The 21,040-nt window shown below is 40.8% G+C and overlaps 1 protein-coding gene across 8 annotated transcripts in view; it reads right to left on the bottom strand.

Moving 5' to 3' along the window:
• Positions 1–21,040, bottom strand: part of KLF12 (KLF transcription factor 12) — a 235,860-nt gene that overhangs the window by 60,538 nt on the left and 154,282 nt on the right. For all 8 annotated transcript variants that reach the window (XM_051780495.1, XM_051780499.1, XM_051780502.1 and 5 more), the window contains one exon: positions 11,388–11,523. In XM_051780495.1, coding sequence (XP_051636455.1) covers positions 11,388–11,523 — 136 coding nt within the window. The remainder of the gene's footprint in view (positions 1–11,387; positions 11,524–21,040) is intronic.

The following is a 21,040-nucleotide window of genomic DNA, read 5'->3' as shown; positions in this document are numbered from 1 at the left end:
CCATGTGCCTGAGAGCATTGTCCAAATGCTTCTTGAACTCTGTCAGCCTTGGTGCTGTGACCACTCCCCTGGGGAGCTTGTTCCAGTGCCCAACCACCCTCTGGGTGAAGAACCTTTTTCTAATATCCAACCTAAACCTTCCCTGACACAACTTCAGGCCATTCCCTCAGGTCCTGTCACTGGTCACCAGAGAGAAGAGATCATTGTCTGCCCCTCCTCTTCCCCTCAAGAGGAAGTTGTAACTGCAATGAGGTCTCCCCTCAGTCTCCTCTTCTCCAGGCTGAACAGACCAAGTCACCTCAGGTACAGATTTTATTTCACAGTTGTGTCAGTACCTAATCAAAGGGCACTGGGACAAAAATCTCCCCTGCCCCATCAGCCCTCAACTGAAAGCAATATGCACTGGAAAAGTGGTAACTGAAAACCAAAACAATGACTGTTCTCTTTCATGTCAATTAATTTATAATCACCTCTGTGTCTTACTGGAAAATTATTTATTCCTACAGCTGATATAAACAATAGATTATTCAGAAGTCATAACTCTATAAATTTTGTACACTTCTTTTCATATAGGACCCTTTTTAACAACTAAGCAATAGAGCAGACAAAAATACACTTGTTGAAGTATTTTCATGCTGAATTTTTGTCAGTGGGAAATTTCGCAGACAACTAAAACTCTGATTAGAACTTACGGTATCCACACACTGAAGGAAAAGACACCCAGACATTATCCAATCAACCTCACAGACACCGAAAACTTATTATGTTCCTCTCTCTTTGGCATGAAAGCCAAAGGGCTGTGGCCTCCCACCCAGTTTCTGCTCCGATTGAGAAATCATGGGGAGAAATAGCCAACCCTTGTCTTTGGGGCTTGAAGCTTATCTGTGATAGGAAAATGGCAAAAACACATCTAACAACAGGTAATCAGCACAAAAGAGATCTTCCCAATCCAAAATAAGTGTAAGAGGGAAAACAAGAGATAAAGGACCACTCCTGGATCTCTCCTTGCATAGAAATGTAGGTATCTAGCTTCCTGAGTTACTGCTGCAACCACTAGTTTTTTATGCCATAGGTGGGTGGCTGCACCACTGCTGCTGCTGGCTGTCACATTTTTAAACAGTGATGGCTATCAGGAAGACGAAGAGTACGATCTGGGTTTTACAATAGGTAGAAATAGGTAAGCTCAGAACAAAGTACTTGATCTCTTAATTTTCACAGCGGGAAAATTGGGAACGTGAGCCATTCTTTTTTTTCCTGAACTGTATTTTAACAAACAATTACAGGTTAGAAGCCCAAGCCCCAAAGAGAGTAGAGATGACTCAAAGCCAAATACCTACCTAGGAGGTCAGTGGAGACAGTTCTAGGAAGCTGGCTGCTCTGTAGCTGAAATTCAAAGCCTTTAACTCTGCTGACTATGTTGTGGGAGTGTTGAATGCCTTGTGCAGGTGCTCTGAAACACTGCTGCAGCTGATCACGTATTTCATAACCTCACAACATCTCCACCAGACCTCCCCCAAAGCAGGCAATCTGCATCTTGTCTCAAGTGCCCGTGCTATTATGGTCCACCTTGGTCCTGGGTACCTGCAGTACTTCACACATGTTGCAAACATTTGGGGACAGTGGTACCTCTATGCCATGCAGTACATTGACAAGGATGTACCAGTTACAGAACTGCGTGTACTTGGTAATTTCTTTCAAGCGAGAGGAAACCCACATTTCATTATTCTGACTATGGTTTAGTTGTGGCTAAGAATCTCAGAAATGATGTGGTGATACAGACAGCAAGCAGTCCCGAAGTGGAAATACTGAGTGAAAAGGGAATCAACCTGTTCAGTGGGATAAATAATTTTCAGCAAATAATTTATTATACAACATTACCCTGTTACTGTGCTTTTGAAACTTTTATGATTGAGATTTCAGTCATTATTCCAGTTCCTCCTGTGAACTGTTTGACTCTTTGGCCCTGACAAGCAACAGATTACAGAAACAGCAGTGGTCATCAGTTCTTAAGATAAACACCACGGTGCCTTCTATGTCTATCTGACAGCATTGTGTGTCCCTGATTTATCATGCATTATCCCAGTCCTGTGCTAAATATTTTTCATGCAAATAATTGAGAGAGGTATTTTGACAAGACTGAGACTGCTGACTTTTAACATGTAAATAAATCAAGTTTTTTAGTGCCTGATGTCAGCTTCTGGTCATTCCCAGCTTTATTTATTTTTCAGGCTCTGTTTGCAATGCTGGGCTTTTCTGCCAGCAGCAGATACTCTAAACAGGCCTTAGGATGAGCACTTTCTAGGGCAGTGTCTGACCTCAGTACCTGCAAGCCTGCCCCATGACACCTGAGTGAGCGACAGGCAAGAGAGGTTTGGCCTTTGCTGCCTCCTCTGATCCACCCTGGTCTCTTCCTTATTTTCTTCCTGCCTCAGCTTTCATATTTTCTTGCACCACTGTATCCTGTGGCAAGTCAGTACATCTCAGAAGGACAAATAAAGAAAAACATGACCCAAAACTTCCTCCTTGATGCATCTTTTGTCACAGCTCTAATGATGGAGGTGTTCAGTTTGACTCTGAAATCTGTGACCATCATTACTCAGGATTAGATGCTAAAATATCAGTCACTGTGCTGCTTTAGTCTTTGTTTCAGCCTTCACTTCCTTTCATTTTGGCTAGAGTAATTTCATGTGTATGGTGACTTTATGCTCCAAGTATCCTTTCTGTGATGTATTCAGAATAGTAACACTCATGTCCTAAGTCACAAACACATGGACAATGACAACTCCTTGGCACGCAGGCTCAACACAAAAAACTCTTCTGTACCCATCACCCAGGAACTTCCTTTCATTTCTCTTTTATTTCCAGCCCAAAAAGAACTTGCTGTGAGAAATGAGGTTGAGGTGGAGTCACTTCTAGTCACAGAGAATTGAACTAATAGACAGGAAAATCTAGCACAATCTTTTCCCATTATGCAGGAAAATGGCAGGAAAAAATGTAGGGTGGTGGTTTTTTTTTTTTAATCCCTGTATTTACATGCTCATTCAATTTTGTCTTGCTGAACAGTGTTTGTCTCTTAATACTTCCCCTCCTTTGCATGCTTTTTACATATCCATGACCTACACAACTTTTGTAGTTTGCATGCATTGATCTAAATAGGACAATTTTTCCATAAATCAGTATAAGCACTGCTATTAAGATTTAATTGTGCTGCATATTTGTCTGTCACAAAATCACAGGAACTGCCTTATGCAAAAGGAAAGATAAAACTTATCTGATCTAGATAATGAAAAAAGAAGTAATTTTGGCTCAAGTGACAGCAGAGGACAATGCTCTTTCTTTTTCTTATCAGTAAGCCAAGGTAGTAGTTCAATGAGGTAGTTTCATTGTGTTTTTTTCTGGCAGTGTTCTGCTATCTAATCCACACCTCTAAGTATTTGCTACAGCCCTGAATTTCTAAAGACACAGCTCTGTCCCTGCTTTTTGCGCTCATTTAGAAAGAAAAAACATAAAAAGTTGAATAACGAATCACTGGGGGAACAGATACCAAATAGGTGTACAAACTGCTAACTGGGTAGCAGTAATTCATAATGTTATTTATAATTCCTTTTTCAGTGTCATGCTCTTCAAGCAACTATAGAATGTCTACCTTCCTATCCATAAAATGCATTTCACATATCTACCAACTAATGACTCTGGAGCAACACATTGTAGTGGATTAAGCAGGGAAGTAAGAGGCAGACATTCCTGATATCAGCTCGTTCTCTGCTCTGCTGCATGGCCTTGAGCTAGTCGCTAACCTGTGGATAATTATAATATCTGAACACACAGGGGACCTGTACAATTTAATTAGTTAATGTTTGCAAAGCACTCCAAAGATAAAAAGTGCTATGTGAATGATAATCCTAAGGTATTGTTTTGTGGCAATTTATTCCAAAGCAAATTTATGTAAACATGTTTAGAAATGTTAATTCCAATAATGACAAAGTTTGGTAACTACCTTGAAATGATCGGCATTTCACAGAGTAAAATTTAAATTAATTAAAAAATCTAATTTATTTCTGAGAAGATATTTATATGTGAGTTTAATATAGACACTAAACTGAAGCTGGGAAACAAGATTTTAGCAAATTTGCTTGTGATGTATAAAGGAAATGAAAGAGACATACAGAAGGTATCAATGAATACATATTGCAAATAACTCTCTCTTTGCATCATACTGGTTCCAAAAATAGCCCAAGTGTTGAGTTACTGGTTTTCTTTTTAGCATCCAGACTTCTGTTACAGTTTCAGGAGTAATCATTAGACCAAACAAAGTTGATGGTAAAACTCCTCTGGACTTTAACAGAAGCAGGATTCCTTAGTTCTTCCAGCTTATGCACTTAAATATTTTTCTCAAAAGGAGAATATTACTTCTAGCAATGGTGGGGTAAAATATGTATTTAAGAGCAATGGCCACCCCTTCTAAGTGATTCAAGAGAAGAGACATCCTAATGGCAATATGGCCTTGTTCTACAATCATCTACTCAACAGTCATGGAAACTTACTCTTACAAGGGAAATGGGAAAACATGATTTTGTGTAGACCAAGATAAAAGCACTTTTATTTTCAAATTAGCTTTCTTCAGCAAACAATTTGACAATACCCCTATCCCCTGATACACTGTCACTTAAGCAATATAGTCCTTTTAAAGTAGGCAGTGATGTCAACTTCTTTGAAGAAGATGCTTTTGATTTACAATTGTCATTCACCTAGCCCTTGTTCCTTGTGGTTGCTGGCTGATGGGAAATCTGTTATCCTGGCAAAAGGCTCTGGAACATATATCAAAAAATGTTCACACCAAAAATACTAGTGCATGCACAGAATGGCATCCTTTGATTTTACTAACAACTGTCAAATTATTAAACTTTTCTTTTGTCAAATATCACATATTCAAAAAAAAAAAAAGAAAAAGAACCTTTTTAGAATAAGTTCATTGGATTACTGAAACCCAAGATTCATACTTAGTGCCCAAAAGAGCATTTCCCAGAGGTATATAGGTTTTTCAAGGTCTTGGATAGAAGTCTTCAATATAGCTTTAGGCACATTAATTTTTTATATACAAGCAGACGTTTCTGAGAATTCAGATTCTGCTAGGAAGCAGTTTGTAAAATGCCATATAAACACACTGTAGAAAAAGTCAGTACTTCTTCAGTGAGTTATATGAATTGCATGTAGGTAGCAGAAAGTTCCCCTATAGTAGTTGCACCAAGCCAAAGCTTACATGTACTAGCTCAATTTCTTCTTAAGTCACAGACTTCCAGAATGGCCTTAGAAAATAACAGAGAGGGGGTTTCCTCATATGTATCTTCAGCCATTTGAGATTTTATCACTCTCCCAAAACCACTTGTCCAGGTTTCTTTACAGCTGCTGGGGATGACAGACTCCTCCAAAAGGTGATCACAACTGATGAGATGACTGGAGTATGCATCTCTCTAAACTGAGGAAATCCAAAATACTTGAGCCTAACTTTTAGGTAGATTGCATTGGAAGAGATGAACTTTGCTGCAAAGTTATGTCCAAATTGGACAGTCAGCATTGCCCACAAGTTGCCTAAGCTAGCTGAGACACAGCACATGTCTGCCAGCTCAATGGTGCCCTTGGGTTATTAGCCAGCTTCCAACCCAGCAACACTTTTCACCGCAGAAATCTCTTCTTTTCTGCCACAGGATACCTACTTGAGACTTCTGCCAAAAAATAAAACAGAACTAGAAGATAAAATCCCTGAAATAATGACACAGTGGGAGCATCAACCATAACACAGATGACTGCCTGCCTTGTAGGGCTCTACACCACCAGTGTCTTTCATTTACAGATCTGCATACATACCTCTCTCTCAGTGTTTATTAAGTCAGTTCAATTTGTAGAGTGACTCCAAAGGAGGCCAAGGAGAAGCCCTATAACACGTAACAGCCTATGGGGAGGTGGGAGGCCCACAGACAGTTCTTTCTGAGTATGTGGTCCAATTTTCTTCCAAGAGGATTGCAGCAACTATGCAATCTTCTTCTCTAAAGTCTTACTGCAATGGAAAAATGCATCCCAGACTTGGGAACGCTTTATGAGAAAAGTAAAATTGAAATTGACATATTCCCACAATTTCACTTTAGACCACTTAGCATTCTCCAGTGAAAAAATCCTTTATTGAGGCAATTCTGGACCACTACTAGTCAATTGTCCATCTGTAAAACCAGTATCCAATTGTGTGCCAGTTTTAAAATGAGCATTTTTTCACGGAGGGTGGATGTACCAGAGGAGAGAGAGGTGAAGTACACATAAGTACTGCCAAAACAACCTTGTTAAAGTTTCTTGGAGACTCAGGACAAAGTCTTTTGTCGGTAAGTGGAAGAAAAACTGAGGTGAAAGTTCCTTATAATGAATAGCACAATAGCAGCAATGCTTGCAGCTGAAGCAGGAAAGCAGGCTATATCAGTGCAGAAAATGAACAGCTGATGGAAACACAGATACAAACTTCAAAAGAGATAAAAATAAGCCACAAAAGTTGATTTACATTTAAGAAGAGGAGGGAGACAAAAAGAGATCTAGGGCAAAAAAATTAAGACTTGAAAAAACATATACTAATTTAAGAGAGTACATTGGTATGGTGTGTATGCTGTCTGTCTGCTGTGGAATTTCTTTTTCACTAGTGTAGTATCAAAAACCAACTCCTACTGTATTGCAGTAATAGAAGCCAGTGAATTTAAAAATAAAGTAAGATGATCACGTTAGCTTTCATGTATCAATCACATAAAGTAGCCAAAGAGAACAAGGGTGGGGTCAAAGTCCCTAATCTCATTTTCATACAAGCACTCAGAGGCACCCAGCTCAGCACAAAGAAGAGTTCCTGTTAAAGGTCACAGCAGTCACATACAAATGACAAATTCCATTTCTCTGAATTAACTGCAGCTATAACTACAAGTAGTCGGGATTTCCTCTCTGAATTTTCTGTCTCTCCCTTACCCCAGAAAAGCAATATGCTACCTGAAGTATCATCAGTTTATATGCACAGTTCCTCTTTTCCTTGACATTTGAAAGAAAAAATGGTATCATTAAAAAAGTTCTCTCCACCTACAACGCCTAAGGAGAAAAAAGTCTAGAGAGAAAGAGGAATTTCTGGATCTCTGAATTTTTACCAATATATTGATCAAAAGTTCATGCTAAAAATCACCCTCTGCTTCTCCTGCTTCTGCCCTCAGCCTCTGCACACAGGAGACCTTAAGTTGTGCATATTCATAGAGAGAGATTTGTATGCTGTAAAATAATGTATTTTACCACACAAGTGTGCAGGGAAATAAGGAGATGAATGCCCTGTTCAGGGCTTGCATTACTACATACCATGGAGATGGTTCCTGAGCCCCAGTGCATCAGAGCAGCCCAGGGATGGAAGGGCTGCCAGGCCAAGGAAACAGCTTGTTGCCTCTGGGGGGGACCCTTAAAAAGTTTTACTGGTCTTCTAGGGATTGACTAATGCCTTCTCTTCCCTTGGCTTCATAAAGATTTCTAGAGCATATCTGAGATTTGACCCTGAATATAATGATGCTATTCTTGCTGTGCAATTAGCGTCAGTGGTGTCAGGCGCATAGAGGCAAATCTGCTCTTTGTTAGAGAGCTACATGTCAAAGTGAGTTTGTAAAACACGCTACAAAAAGGATGAAATGCTGCTTACAATGCAAAGCCCACTGAAATCTCCATAATGCTGCAATATTTATTATCAGCCAGAGCATATGATCTGAGATTAATAAATTGTTCTTAGTCCATATTTCTCAAGGCATAGCAACTGCCATAAAGCAGCACTGGCACATGAAGAAATTTCACCAAAGTACCCTGTCTGAAATAATGACTTTGTTTATCTATAAATTTACATTATTGATTGGGTTTGTTGAACTGAAGGAGGACTATGAAGTCATTCCAAAAGAACTACTAAGAAACAAGTCTTGAAGCTCAGTCAATATAAAGCTAGCAGCAAGAATGCAATTTCCCTGAGAAAAAATAGTCATACTTGGTTATTTTACAAATATGCAAGCAAATTACATTCTGTTTGTGTAAATAAGAACTAATGCCAAACATGTGGTTCTCAGTGTTTCATTGTCACAATTTTTACTGCTAAGAATTTTGTTCTTGCAAGACTACAGTGGACCTGAAACAAAGCAGCAACACAGGTGGATGCCCTCCAGGTTTAGAGGACATGAAAAGCAAAGCTTTCATGTAGGCATTCCAAACTGACCTGTGACCCAGCCACAAAGTATAATTTCCAAGACAAAAAGCTTAAAAATGGCTGTATTAAAACAGCGGTTTCTCCCCAAAAACTGACTAGTTGATTTCCTTCAGCTTGTGGTTACAACCTTGGCTAACTCCACCTAGCGGACTTAGATTCAAGACAAAAAGCTGCAGCATTCAGTATGATGCTGTCACTACCAGCTTCTGGCACGCTGACTCCTCAGTCAGGCACTGTGGATTGCTGTACCCTCACCTCACACTAGAGAACTGCAGTGCTGATGTGTGTCCCAGGCAGCTGTCTGCACTGCCTGCGGTCAATGGAGCGGAATGGGCGCTCACAGGATGGACTCTTTCTCTTTCTCTCTCTCCCTAAATTAGACAGCTAGAACAGGTCAAAAGAATTACTGTCTGAACATACCAAGTGCTCTCTGTCCCATATGCAGGGAGGTGAGATAGCCAGCTTGGATGCAGATACCTATGTAGGCAACATGAATCCTGGATGCACAGGGAAAGCCAGGAGGCAAGGAAAGGCAAGGTACCAAGGCAATCCCCACAACCCCACACACGGCATGAGGGGCTACGCAGGATCAACACAAAGCAAATGCCGACCACAGGATAAGTGAAATCCCCACAAGGTTTGAAATCCCTTACCTCTCTTGGAGAATAGGTGGCAATAGGCAAATATATATACATACATATATATATTTATAATCCTTATGCAGAATAACTTAATATATGTCCGAAAACCAACCAGGAAAGGTAAACTGTTGTCTTGCACCTGCTACTAGCATCTACAAACTAGGCTTGGTATGGTGTCTAACAAAGCCAGGCCCGCACAACAGTAACTGGTACTGAAGGAAAGGATGCTGCCATCCCTTTGGAAGTGCCATGCTCCCAGCCAGTACACGCAAGAAAGTATTTTTTGTTGTTAACTGTGTAACTATTCACAATAGTTTACAGGCTCACTTAGAGAAGAACACACTCTGTGGGACAGTTGTCTATACGTGAAGCCAGCCTGCCTCACTTGGGCACTTGGCCTGGACCTATGTTTTACTGACTACTGAAGTGGTCTTACTATGCACATCCCTGTGCTGCCCACTTATTCAGCAGAACAGTAGGTGCCTTTCGACATCCTCAGAGGAAATTCCCGTCTGCTAAGTTTAGATACTGAAATTGAGTACACAGGATCTCCCTTTGGAAGGCTTCAAAGGCACTTTCCTTTCTGAAACAAAGGTATGTAGAATGTGGGCTTCTTTTTCAGTGGACTCTTTTGCTAAACATCTAATATTAAGGTACGTATTAGATGCCTAAAATCAGAATAGAGCCTGCCTGTAGGGCACAATATTGCAGACCAAGAAAGAAATGGATTGAGTGAAGTTGGTGTAATGCACCAACATTCCTTTTCAGCTCAGCAGCTGTATGTGTGGTGTCTGTGATTGAGAATGAAGTAAAGACGACAAATTGCATATCACAGTCAAATTAGATTTTCCTAATGGGGCTTTTGAGATAAACTAACAGATTACTGTTTAAATAAAACCTGTAACAAGGATGAGTTGATGTTATATTATTAAATTTCTTAATTCAATTCTGAAGCTCCAGAGCCAGCCAAGTAATATTCAACGCATTACCTTCACAAACTGTAGAATGCATTGTAGAAAAGCTAAAAAAGCTTTTCATGGTTTGACCAATTCTCTAAGTGTTCAAGCAATATCCATCACAGAGAACAGTATCTGTCTGCCAGTAATATATCAAAATTATTTGCTATTGCTCCATGCTTCCTTTTTTCATTAATTAGAAAGAACCACTTAGTGCAAAATCATGCTGGGTTGTTTTATTTTTCTGGTTTATTATGTGTGCTGTAATCTGAGAACAAAATACTCAGCACTTCAGGGCCTAGTGTTGCAACTAGCGAATTCAAAGTACATAAGGGACCTGTCTCTCAAGCAATAATGTCACTGGCAAAGAAACCTTCCCTTCTTTTATAACGGTCAGAAGGGGAGTCTGCTAATCACGAGAGCCAACACCTTGCATTTCCTTGCCCATAAAAACATCTCTTCTTGCTTAAGGATAATATAGATTTGAGGTTCACAGTTACTGTGCCTGGCTAGAAGATTAATTAGTATATGTCTGGTGAAAACACACACACAAAAAAAGACAGTTCCTCCTCAAACATGGTTTAGGAATGTCACTGGTTTTGTTTACTGATGTCCAGGAAAACAAAGAAAAAAGTTTTTAGATACTGTGTTAGAGACAATTAAAATGTGTCCATGATAATTTATAAAATAACAATGTCTAATGGCCTTTATTATATGCATTTTTCTTTAATAATGTCCAGAATACCCATATTTTGAACCTCTCAGATAAAGTAATGGGTTTTGTGGGTCTAGCACAGGCTTCAGTGCCTGGAGGCTCTAGTTCTATTTCCAGCTCTGTTTCAGAGGTACAGGGTGACCTTTACGCATAACCTCATTTTCCTCACCTAAAAAATGGGGATATTAATACTTATTTACCTCACAGTTGGTTCCCTTCCAGCTGCTACAGTGACTGAACAAGCTCATATATCTACAGAATTGCTAATGTTCATGATAAACTGTTTCTTTTTTTTCAAACAAGCAATGCAGACACTAAATTGAGAACTTATTTGTCCGTCCAGTTAGTAAAGTACATAGAAAAATAACCGCAATGGAAAAACCGTTCAAAGCCACTCACTAATTTTCTTCCAAAAACACTGTCCTTCAGGAGAAATGTAGCTAGTTCCTGTCTGATAGCAACTAGAATCCACTTCTTGATGCTGCTTTTAGTCAAGAAAAAAATTTCATGTTTTTTAAGTGGAAATCTAACCTGATCTCCCTTTGGAAAGGATATAAAACCACTGTAAGCTTTGCAAGTAAATGAAGGGGAAGAAACTATTTCAATTTCAAACTCAACTTAATAATGAGGGTAAAGAGAAAGAAAGGAAAAGACAATGAGAGATGAGAGATACAGTCATCTCTTCCTGAAGGGAACAAAGCTACATGGAAGAGATGCTGGCAGGTATGCAGCCCGCAGCCAAGAGGACACCCCTGTGGCACCGGTGCCTCCATCAGCCTGGGAACACCTCAGCAACACTCATCTTGCTCTGGGAATATGATACTTACTCTTGTACTGCTCTGGCTATGGAGAGCGCTGTAGATCCAGTTTCATTAACGCTATCTAAGGTCACATTTGGCAGGTCGTCATCATCACTGTCACTTTTAATTTGTCTGGGAGATAGGCCTCGGGGGTCCATTTGTGCTGGAAAGAGACATATAACGGATTAATATGAGCGTGCTGAAATTAATCTTGTCCCAGAACAACATCAGGGCGCACAACACATCCGCCTGCTCTGGCCAGGTAGCATTGCTTGTGCTGAGCTTCCCAAATAGGTGACAGGTGGGCAAAGTCATCCAGCAGTGCCATAGCTGGGTGCAAGCACTACCAGCGCATACAGGTGTGTGAATTCACAAAGGCTATGCCAGTGTACTTGGCATTACCGAAATACAAGTGTACATGCAACATCCAACAAAAACTCAGGTTACCCTCAAGTTACTTACTCTGCCTATCTTCAGAAAGTGAAGGGAAAGGGCTACATCTGCTTTGTGCAACACAGAACACTCAACAACACATTTTACAGCAAAATTCCAGGAGCAATCTCTGATTTCAAGCGTTCATCATGAGGTACCAGGATGGAATCCACGTCACTCCATCCAACTAAAATTTAGGTATCTAAAACTGCAGCTGTCCTTATTTCTCACACATTGATGTCAGCTCAACACTGATGTCAGCCTCTGAAGGATCCTTCATTCTACATTACATACATAACTTCACACAGGCAAACAACTTTTAAGTGATTGATATCAGGGGGCCTAGTCAAATTTTTTTGAAAAGTCCCGTAGTCTCAGGTCTTACAAATATCTGAATATCAGGAATTGCAAGACTGTTTTATACCTTCATAGTTTACAGTATCCATACTGTATGGCAATGGAGTAAGTGCTCAGGTGCTGGCAATGGCAGCTGCAGGGACCTCTGTGCAGAGTGGTTGGGGCTGCCTCATGCTGGACACAGCCAGTTCGAGCTGCTCCAACAACCCAATGCAGGATGTGGCTGAGCCCTGCAGCTGTGGTGAGGGTGTCTCAGGGAAAACAGGATTAAGAAAAAGCAAAAAAACTGGCCAAGAGAGGAGGGAGGAAAAAATAGTATGAGGAACGCTTTACTCTGAGGGTGGCAGAGCACTGGAACAGGTTGCCCAGGGAAGTTGTGGAGTCTCCCTCTCTGGAGACATTCAAAACCCACCTGGATGTGTTCCTGTGTAACCTGCTCTAGGTGACCCTGCCCTGGCAAGGGGGTTGGACTAGATGATCACCAGAGGTCCCATCCAACCCTAACAGTTCTGTGATTCTGTGAAACAGCTCTGCAGGCACCAACATGAGAAGAGATTGGGGGGAGGAGGTTCTTCATAGTGGTGCAGAAGTTCTCCTGCAGCCCCTAGAAAAGACCACTGTGGACCAGGCTGTCCTGATGGGAACTGCTATTTATAGGGAACCCACACTGGAGTAAGGGAACAGTGTGAGGAGGAAGAGCAGCAGAGAGGAACCATTATGTACTAACCACAGTCCCCAGTCCCCATTCCCTATCCTCCTGGGATGGGGGAGGGAGAAGAGTTGGAAATCTCTTTTCCTCCAGAGAAAGAGGAATAAAGTTGAGCCCTGGAATAGGGGGTTGGGGGGGGTGGTTTTCACCAACCTAATCTACTTTTAATTAGCAATAAATTATTTTTCCCACATTGAGTATTCTTTGTCTGTGATGGTAATTGATAAGTGATCTCCCCGTCTTTATCTTGACCCTTGAGTTCTTCCACTTTATCTTTCCCACTATTATGATGAGGGGGAGTGTGAGAGTGGCTGGGTGTATGCCTGGCAGACAGCCAAAATCAACCCACCAGAGTTAGGTTTTGTGCCAAAGAGACAGGAAACAAGAGGAGAGCAGAAAGGCAGGTGACTTGCCTTCCCTCTTATGCTGATTGCTGCCCTTCAAAGGGAAGAAAGAACAATCCACAAATGGAGAGGGAGAGGAAATGAAGAGACAGGCATGGGGGAAAATATGGGGCACAAGTGTGACTTGGGATAGTGCCGAGAGGAACTGGGGCGGTTGCTTGTGCCAAGGGACAAATCCAGAGACAAACTTCAGAAGTAATGTAGAGAAAAAGACATTCCTTCTTACTCATGAAATACCACATAGGATTAGTAAATGCTGAGAGACACTGAAGGCAGCTGGAGTACAGAGCAAAACTGGAGAGATGCCTGACTCCGCAAGGGAAGCGTAGGAAGGGGAAAGACACGCGGAGATTTGTGTAAAATGTGTTTATTTTGTTTGGTTGGATGAAATAAGGGAATTCACAGTTATTTATTTAAAGAGCCAACTGCTGCAGTTTGTTAGTTTGTGCTCTCCTGTACTGCAGTGTCAGAGACAGGACACTTTCTGGGTCTTGTAACACGATTTTCGAGAAAGGTATTAATTCCTACTCAATTCTGGCTAGCCATGGACCTGGACAACAGGTATCACAGGCTTCCTCTAGAGATCACGAACAGTTCAGTAGGCCCAGTTCACCTAGGGAGGAAGGCCCAAAAGTCACAGTTAAAGTTCCCATTTTGCCATCTTTCTTATGTTACAGTGTTCTTTGACTCTAGTAAAAGGACTGAGTTAACAATGAAAAATGGGAGGGCTGTAGATACTTCAGGAGCTGTGCAGCCATAGAGTAGCACTGATGGATTGCTGGGCTCTTGAAAAGAAAGTGCCCCACAAATGAATGATGACTCGAGGGAAAGTTGGTCTTAAATTTTAATTCATGTCTTAGCTGTGAACCACCTCTGAGTAAAAGAATAGTGAGTGATTACAAACTACCCTTCAGCTGTTTTTCTTTTTTATGTTAAAGAACTTCATAAAGAAAATACAGTGAAAATATGTTCAGTAAGCTGATGAACAACCCCTTCTGGAATCACAGTGCATTTACAGTTGCACAGTACTATTTCTACTAGCTTTCTCCTAGCACAGTTTATGTGTCTCAGTAATGTTGGTTATGTTTGGACTGCTTATTATTTCTTTCATGTATGGTAAATTAAACATCTTTTGCTTATCAAACCAAAGACTATTGACAATGAATAGTGACCTACGAGACAAACACACAGCAACTTAGAAATTGTTCAAAACATTTAATTATTTTAGGCAGAAAGAGCACCATTCTGACTGTGCTTTTTAAAATCACGACTTACACATGATGATATTCAATGTGTACCTGAGCATTAGGGATAATCTAGCATTTGATTTAAGAGCAACTGAACCATCTAGTCAGCTGATTTAGTCCCAGAAAACTGGAAAGAAGTGTTACTTCTGCCTCGTTTCCTAATGTTCCTTCTTAAAAGCATGAGATTATTATTATGGGTTTCATTAATACTTCATTTTTTTCACAGAATCATAAGAAGGCTTGGGCTTGAAGGGACCTTCAAGATCATCTATTTCCAACTGCACTGTTGTGGGGCAGACACATTCCACTAGGCCAAGTTGCTCAGGGCCCCACCCAATCTGGCCATGAACACTTCCAGAGATGGGGCATCCACAACTTCTCTGGGCAACCTGTTCCAGTGCCTCACTATCCTCTGAGTAAAGCTTTTTTTCTCGAAAGTGAACCTCATCACAAAAAGTTATGTTTGTATCTGCCCAATATTTAAATGTGCTACAGGTGACAGATTTGTGAAAGCTAATTGTTTGTCAACAAAATGAAAAATTTTAACAAAAAACTATGTAAACTGTGGTTTAATCTGACTTGCACTACAGTAGAAGTTTTAAGTAGCTAGCTCAGAAACTAAGCCTAACTTGAAATGAAAAAAGTTGTTACATAATTTAGTCTGTAATACAGTTATTACACACCAATTCTGATCATGTAAGCATGAATACACCTACATAAAAACACATGGTATAAATACATATGGAAAATCTTACATACTTTTGTTCCTCATAAGACATGTTGCTTCATTATTATTGCAGATTACTGGCTCTTCAAATACTATTGAGAGTCCTATGACATTTGGTATTGGTTTTAGATTACTAGAGGAATGTGCTAGGATGAAAACTCTCAATTACCTTCTTTTTGTGTCTGCCAAGTAAGTCCTACTCCGCATACTCCTAACACAGCCATGAAGTTGCCAATGGGGTTGTACTTTCGCACCTAGGGATAATACGGCACAATGGGCACAGTTTGCCCCATCAGACACCGATGTTTGAACACACCATGAGGTGCTGCAACACTTGAGCACAGTGAGGACAAAAGGCAAGGAATGGAAATGTACCAGTGGGCAAATTCAAAGGCAAGGAACTCAAGGACATTTTCTGTTATATTTTTGCAATAAACCTAACCAAAGCTTGTAATTAAGTAAGATAACGATCTAGGGATTATTCCCTTATTTTCTTTATGTCGGCCCACATATACATCCTTTTTAGTCTCCCTCCCCATTTGTCACTTCTTTTCAGCTTGCAGACTTGAGTGGCCAAGGCACTGGGTAGCTGAGGTGACTAACCGGGAAGCTGAACTTTGCCACAGCCAGACGGTGTAAACTGCCCTGTTTTCTCATCAGCATGGCTGCAGCTGCCAGGGGGGAAACAGCCTTTAAAGCTATTCTCCTACCCGAAATGAGCCGTGAGAATAACCAACTGGCCAAAAGCCCAACAGATATCTCCTCCTCACCACTCACTGCAGCGTGCAAACTGCAGCACAGGATTTTTATACATTAAGAGTTCATGACTCCTACTTATGTCAACAGCTTTGACTTTCTCTTGGACATCTAAGAACAACTGTTGAACTGCTGGCACTAAGGTTTATAAATACCAGCCTCAGTTCATAAACACTGAATTAAAAGTAATTACTGGCCTAATGAACATCAAACGGGAAAGAATGAAGAGAAGTAGGTAAGAGATAATTTAGCAAATAAGATTAAAAAGGTGCAGGACAAGTGAGTGATGGAATGCAACTGGCAAGCAAAGTGGAAGAAAGCCCACAAAACATGTCAGTGCATTTTAACCTCCCTTTGTGCTGTACCTTGCCCTAACAACCAAGCTTTTCCTTGAACTTAGGGCCATGGGTCCAGAAGGAACTTGTCTGGGTCACTGAATCGAGTCCTCCCTAACACAGGCAGACACATTTAATTAATAAAGCCCAAGCCCTACACCTGAACTGGTTTTCTTGCTGCTCCTCTTGAAAGGCAAGATTTGTCCAACAGAGCTATCTGGTGGTTTTGTGAAGTGTGAATGAAGTTAAGGTGAGGCAAGAAAAATGAAACAAGTCAGAGACTGCTGCTTTCATGGGACAAAGGTGCCATTGAATAAGTGCACAGGAGCTATAGAAGCAAGCTGTTAGCTCTCCATGCTGAACAGACTGGCGAGCCAGGGGAGTTATTTAAGAACATCTGCAAGTGCTGAAGGCTGCAAGTGACCACACTGCTGTTACCCTCAAGAAACAATGGTCCTTTTTCACTACAGAAAGTACAGAGAATTGTTCATAATGCACATACATATATGCAATCCCTTCTCAATGCCCCCTTTGCCAAACTAACAAACAGGAGTTTCCCTTTGGGCAGTACGAGGAAATTCACTTTCTGCACTTGTTTTAAAGTAAGATGTGCAAATGGATCTCACATAAGGCACATATCAATTTGTAAATACTACAGAACTTGGTCTACCATCATTAATACTGTATCTGCCAGCTGTCAGTTGCCAGTAGGAAAAAGTCTGATCCAGATCAGGTACAAGCTTGCTTCTATTTCTATTGAACTAAATAGTTTTTGGCTTTAAAATTTTTTCTGGCTGTGGGGCCAGACAATACCTGATTCTGCTTTCGAGGGCAAAATTGCCTGTTCTACAGTGCTGTAAGAGATTTAAACTTGCACAGTAGCTTTCCAATGAGTACTGAATGAATTTGAGCTTTCTGGCACACGGCTGCATTGGTTTTGACATGGTATGGGATTAGCCATGTCAAGGAAGCAAAATCTCTGGGAAGGATCCAGGCTGTTGGTTGCTAAGGACAGATGAACCTCTTGAAACAGGACACAGCCTCCACCTTCCCAGGGGAGTAACCCAAGCACAAAACCACACCATCACAGTATTTTTTTTGTTTTTTTCACTCTCTAAACTAGTGCTCCTGTCCACATTCTGGAAACTCTTGGGAAGGAGGGGACTGTGGATTTAAATTGCTCCAGGCTGATGAGAACCCAGCATGTCTCCTCCCACTTCTCACACATGTGTTGCTCATACTAAGCTGTTAGGTAAATGCTGTCCCTGTCTGTCATATCTGGGCTTCACCCAAGTATGTCCTAACCTCTCTGCTTCTTTCCAGTGATTAATTAGGGATACACACCTTTGTCTGATGTGGTCAGACAAAGCCAAGTGCTGTCAGAAATCCTGCAGTTGGATGCCTGCAGGTGTCATGAAAAGGACCATACACCACCATGCTGCTGTCACCACTGGCAGTTTTCAGTTACTGCAACCTGATTTACTTTAGTCACATTTCCTGTGAGTGAAAGGGATGAAAACTCAACCCATCAGTAGGCTTATGAAGACCCACTAGAAGTAACTTCATGTCTACATACTATCTTTCAATTAGAGGCAAATATGAGCCACTTGGGCTACAGATAAACAAAATATTTAAGAGACAGGAGAAAATTAAGTAACTTTCAGGAGTTTCATCGATGTCTGTAGCTAAGCCACACAGTAATTACCTGATGTTGAAATGACTCATTATGAGATGATGCTTGCTGGTGTAAAAGCAGAGAGAAAAAATTTCAGCATCCTGAAATACCGAAGGCTCTGTCTACTCCAGCTTAAAACCTCAGTTTTCTGCATTGAATTAACTTCTCTGCTAATAACTTTTTAAACATACATACAAGTAGGTCTGCTGATACACCACACCACAATAAAAACTGAATTATGTTTAGTTGCTCTCTTAATTAAGAATCTATTTCTGCTTTTTGAAAGGATTTACAAATTCAGAGTTCCATTGCTTCTGTTTCACATATGAACTCCCCATCCTGCTTTCTCTGAAGGATGCCTTTCAACTTGCTAATCAAAATGATTCTTCATGATGGGATTTTTTTGTGGCCCTGGCATCCAGCCACTAAGACTTGCCAGTCAGAAGCAGGGTTATGTGGCTCTGCAGTGTGCGGACTAACACCCAACACCTTTTTTAGGTGAGACATCAGCCTGGATGGTGGGGAAGCCCCTCCAGCCTTGCCAGTTCTGATCCAAGCCTGGGTGACGTGTTTTTTCTCGGAAACACAGCCCCAGGTTTTAATTGTGATGCAAGTTTAAATGAAGCAGAAATATGAGGTGCCTCAAATAAGTCAGAAAGGGTCATGATTACTGTTTCTTAGAAACTCCTCTCCAGTGGCTTCGAGTGCATGCTGGCATACAAGTTAAAGATCATCATTATCTGTAAGCAATGCTGCTGTGTACTTACTTCCATTAGGAATGGAAAACCAGTATTACCCTACATGCCAAAACTGACATTTACAAGAATCGCATTATTACTGCTGTTACACGTGTGTCCCTGTGTCTGCAGAGCATGAAGGATTGAAGTAGCAAAGTGACATTTGCTGCCAAACTCCTATAAGGATGGTAGTGGAAAATATGGCTAAGAAAATTGTAGGGCACTCATGTTGTAGCACAATATGCTATTAATCTGCAAAAGAAGAAATCATCTTAGTTTGAACCTAATAACAATAATAATAATCTGCCACTCGCAACAACCCCATGACCTAACAATGCTAACAGTATGTTTCAATCAGCCCCCATCTCCTCTCAGAGCCCTAGACCTCAGGACCTAGGAGACACTGGGAGAGAAGTGCCACTGTCTTCAGGTACCTGTACTGCAAACAGAACCATCGACAACCCTCCCACACAGCCGATCAGAGGGAGATGGGTGCCTTCAGGATGCTGAGCCTACTCGTCTCCATGGGCTGCACGGGAAATTCAGTAGTGTAAGCCCCCCTCTCTCCTCTTGCTGGGTGCTGGACCACCAGTCCTGGCAAAGGAAGGAGACTCAGTGTCCCCTTGAGCCATTGTGGACCTGCTCCTTGGTGGCAAGAGGACAACAGAAGCCTTTGCCATGCGATTCTGCAACACCTTGGTTTTCAGGGAAACTAGCAAAAGTGTCTGGGGGGATCCCAGAAAGTGTCTGAGATCAGACAGCTGCACAGTGCTGGCAACAGCACTATGCAGGCTTGCTCGCTCCCACTTTCTTCCCACCCGTCACTGTTCACTTAATGTCAAAGAGGTGCCTCAGTCCCCAACACTGAAGCTAAAGAAAAGGATCTTTGGCCTCAGGGCCTTAGGAGGCAAATGTGGAGAAGTCATTCACAAAGGGTCAAAGTAATCGTATCAAAAATAATCATCTGCCAACAATTATGAATACTGCTGTGTCCAAACCACAACTCTGGAATCTAAGTTTGGCATACAGCATAGTTCAGTACCCGAAATGTTGAAAGAAGGAAACTGCTGGTCAACAGTGACTTCCTTTGCTTTCTTAAACTGAAACTGTCTCAAATGCCTCTGATAAAAAAATGTACCTGGGTGGACCAAATACCAAGCAGAGGAACCAACTCATCTCATCCTTCTTGTAAAATAGATTTCACAACTGTGCAAGCCCAGCCTCAGACTACAGTTTGATATCTGAAGCAACTAAACATCCTCCTTCTTGGAAATTTTTTTAGAGAAGAGGAGACCAGCACAGACTTGTCCAGCAGGAAGATGTCAAAAGAGAATGTAACAGACATCAGTACATGTTTTTAATGGTGGAAGCGACACTTTCAGATGTAGATGTACAGGAGCTATTTCAAACTATAACATCAGAGATTAAGTGTGGTACTCAGGTTTATTTAATGTGTTTTAGGAAACAGAATCCTGTCTTTATGGACCTAACAAATACATGTGAATAACAGTATTGATGATTTCCTCCTTCTAAGCTGGTCCATACTACATGAAGCACATATACGGAATTTTTCTTCCTATTTAAAGTTCATTATAAATGATTTATGCATGGAAAGAATGCTCTGTGCACACCTATCAGATTTTCAATCAAAACAGCTTGGTGCCTAGAAGAGGCAGTAGAACTGGTCGATTTATTTCATAAAACTTTATGTACAAAGCAGCAGTATCCATGAACGTAATGGTCAGAATATAGAGTCTACAGGGGTAATTTTTATTACAATTTATAGCAAGATTACCCATACTCCACAGTTTTCAGATTTTATTGAGATTTTATGGGACTATATGGCTAGAGCAGTTAACTGCACCTACCATAGCTATGGTTCACAGAGAATGGAAATTGGCACTGAATGCACAGTGTAACTAATCTACCAGGGAATATTAATTGCTATGATCCAATCAAAGGTAATATTTAAAATCATTTCAACAGTCAAATAATTTGCCATAAACCTGTAAAAGAATAGCTGTATGGAGAAATATAGAGGTGAGAGTGATTGCATGGATGTAAAATATGCACATATTTAAGCATCTCTGTCATCGGATTGTATACATAAACACACAAAACCATTTTTTAAACAAAGGACTTTTCTCTTTCTAAGCTATTTCAATGCCACAAAACCTCATCTACACAAAAAAAGAAACTACTAGGATTACTGAGATTTATATATCACCGAGCATTTAGTACACAAATATTCTATCACCAAAAGTAAACAAAGAAAACAAGGACTGAATATATTTAATATTT

This window comes from Manacus candei, unplaced genomic scaffold (genome assembly GCF_025592945.1).
Source record: "Manacus candei isolate 608988 ecotype Guabito, Panama unplaced genomic scaffold, ASM2559294v1 h1tg000014l, whole genome shotgun sequence".
In the NCBI taxonomy this organism is placed as follows: Eukaryota; Metazoa; Chordata; class Aves; order Passeriformes; family Pipridae; genus Manacus; species Manacus candei.
The sequence above is the reverse complement of the archived record's forward strand: the minus strand, read 5'-3'. Positions and strand labels throughout refer to the sequence as shown.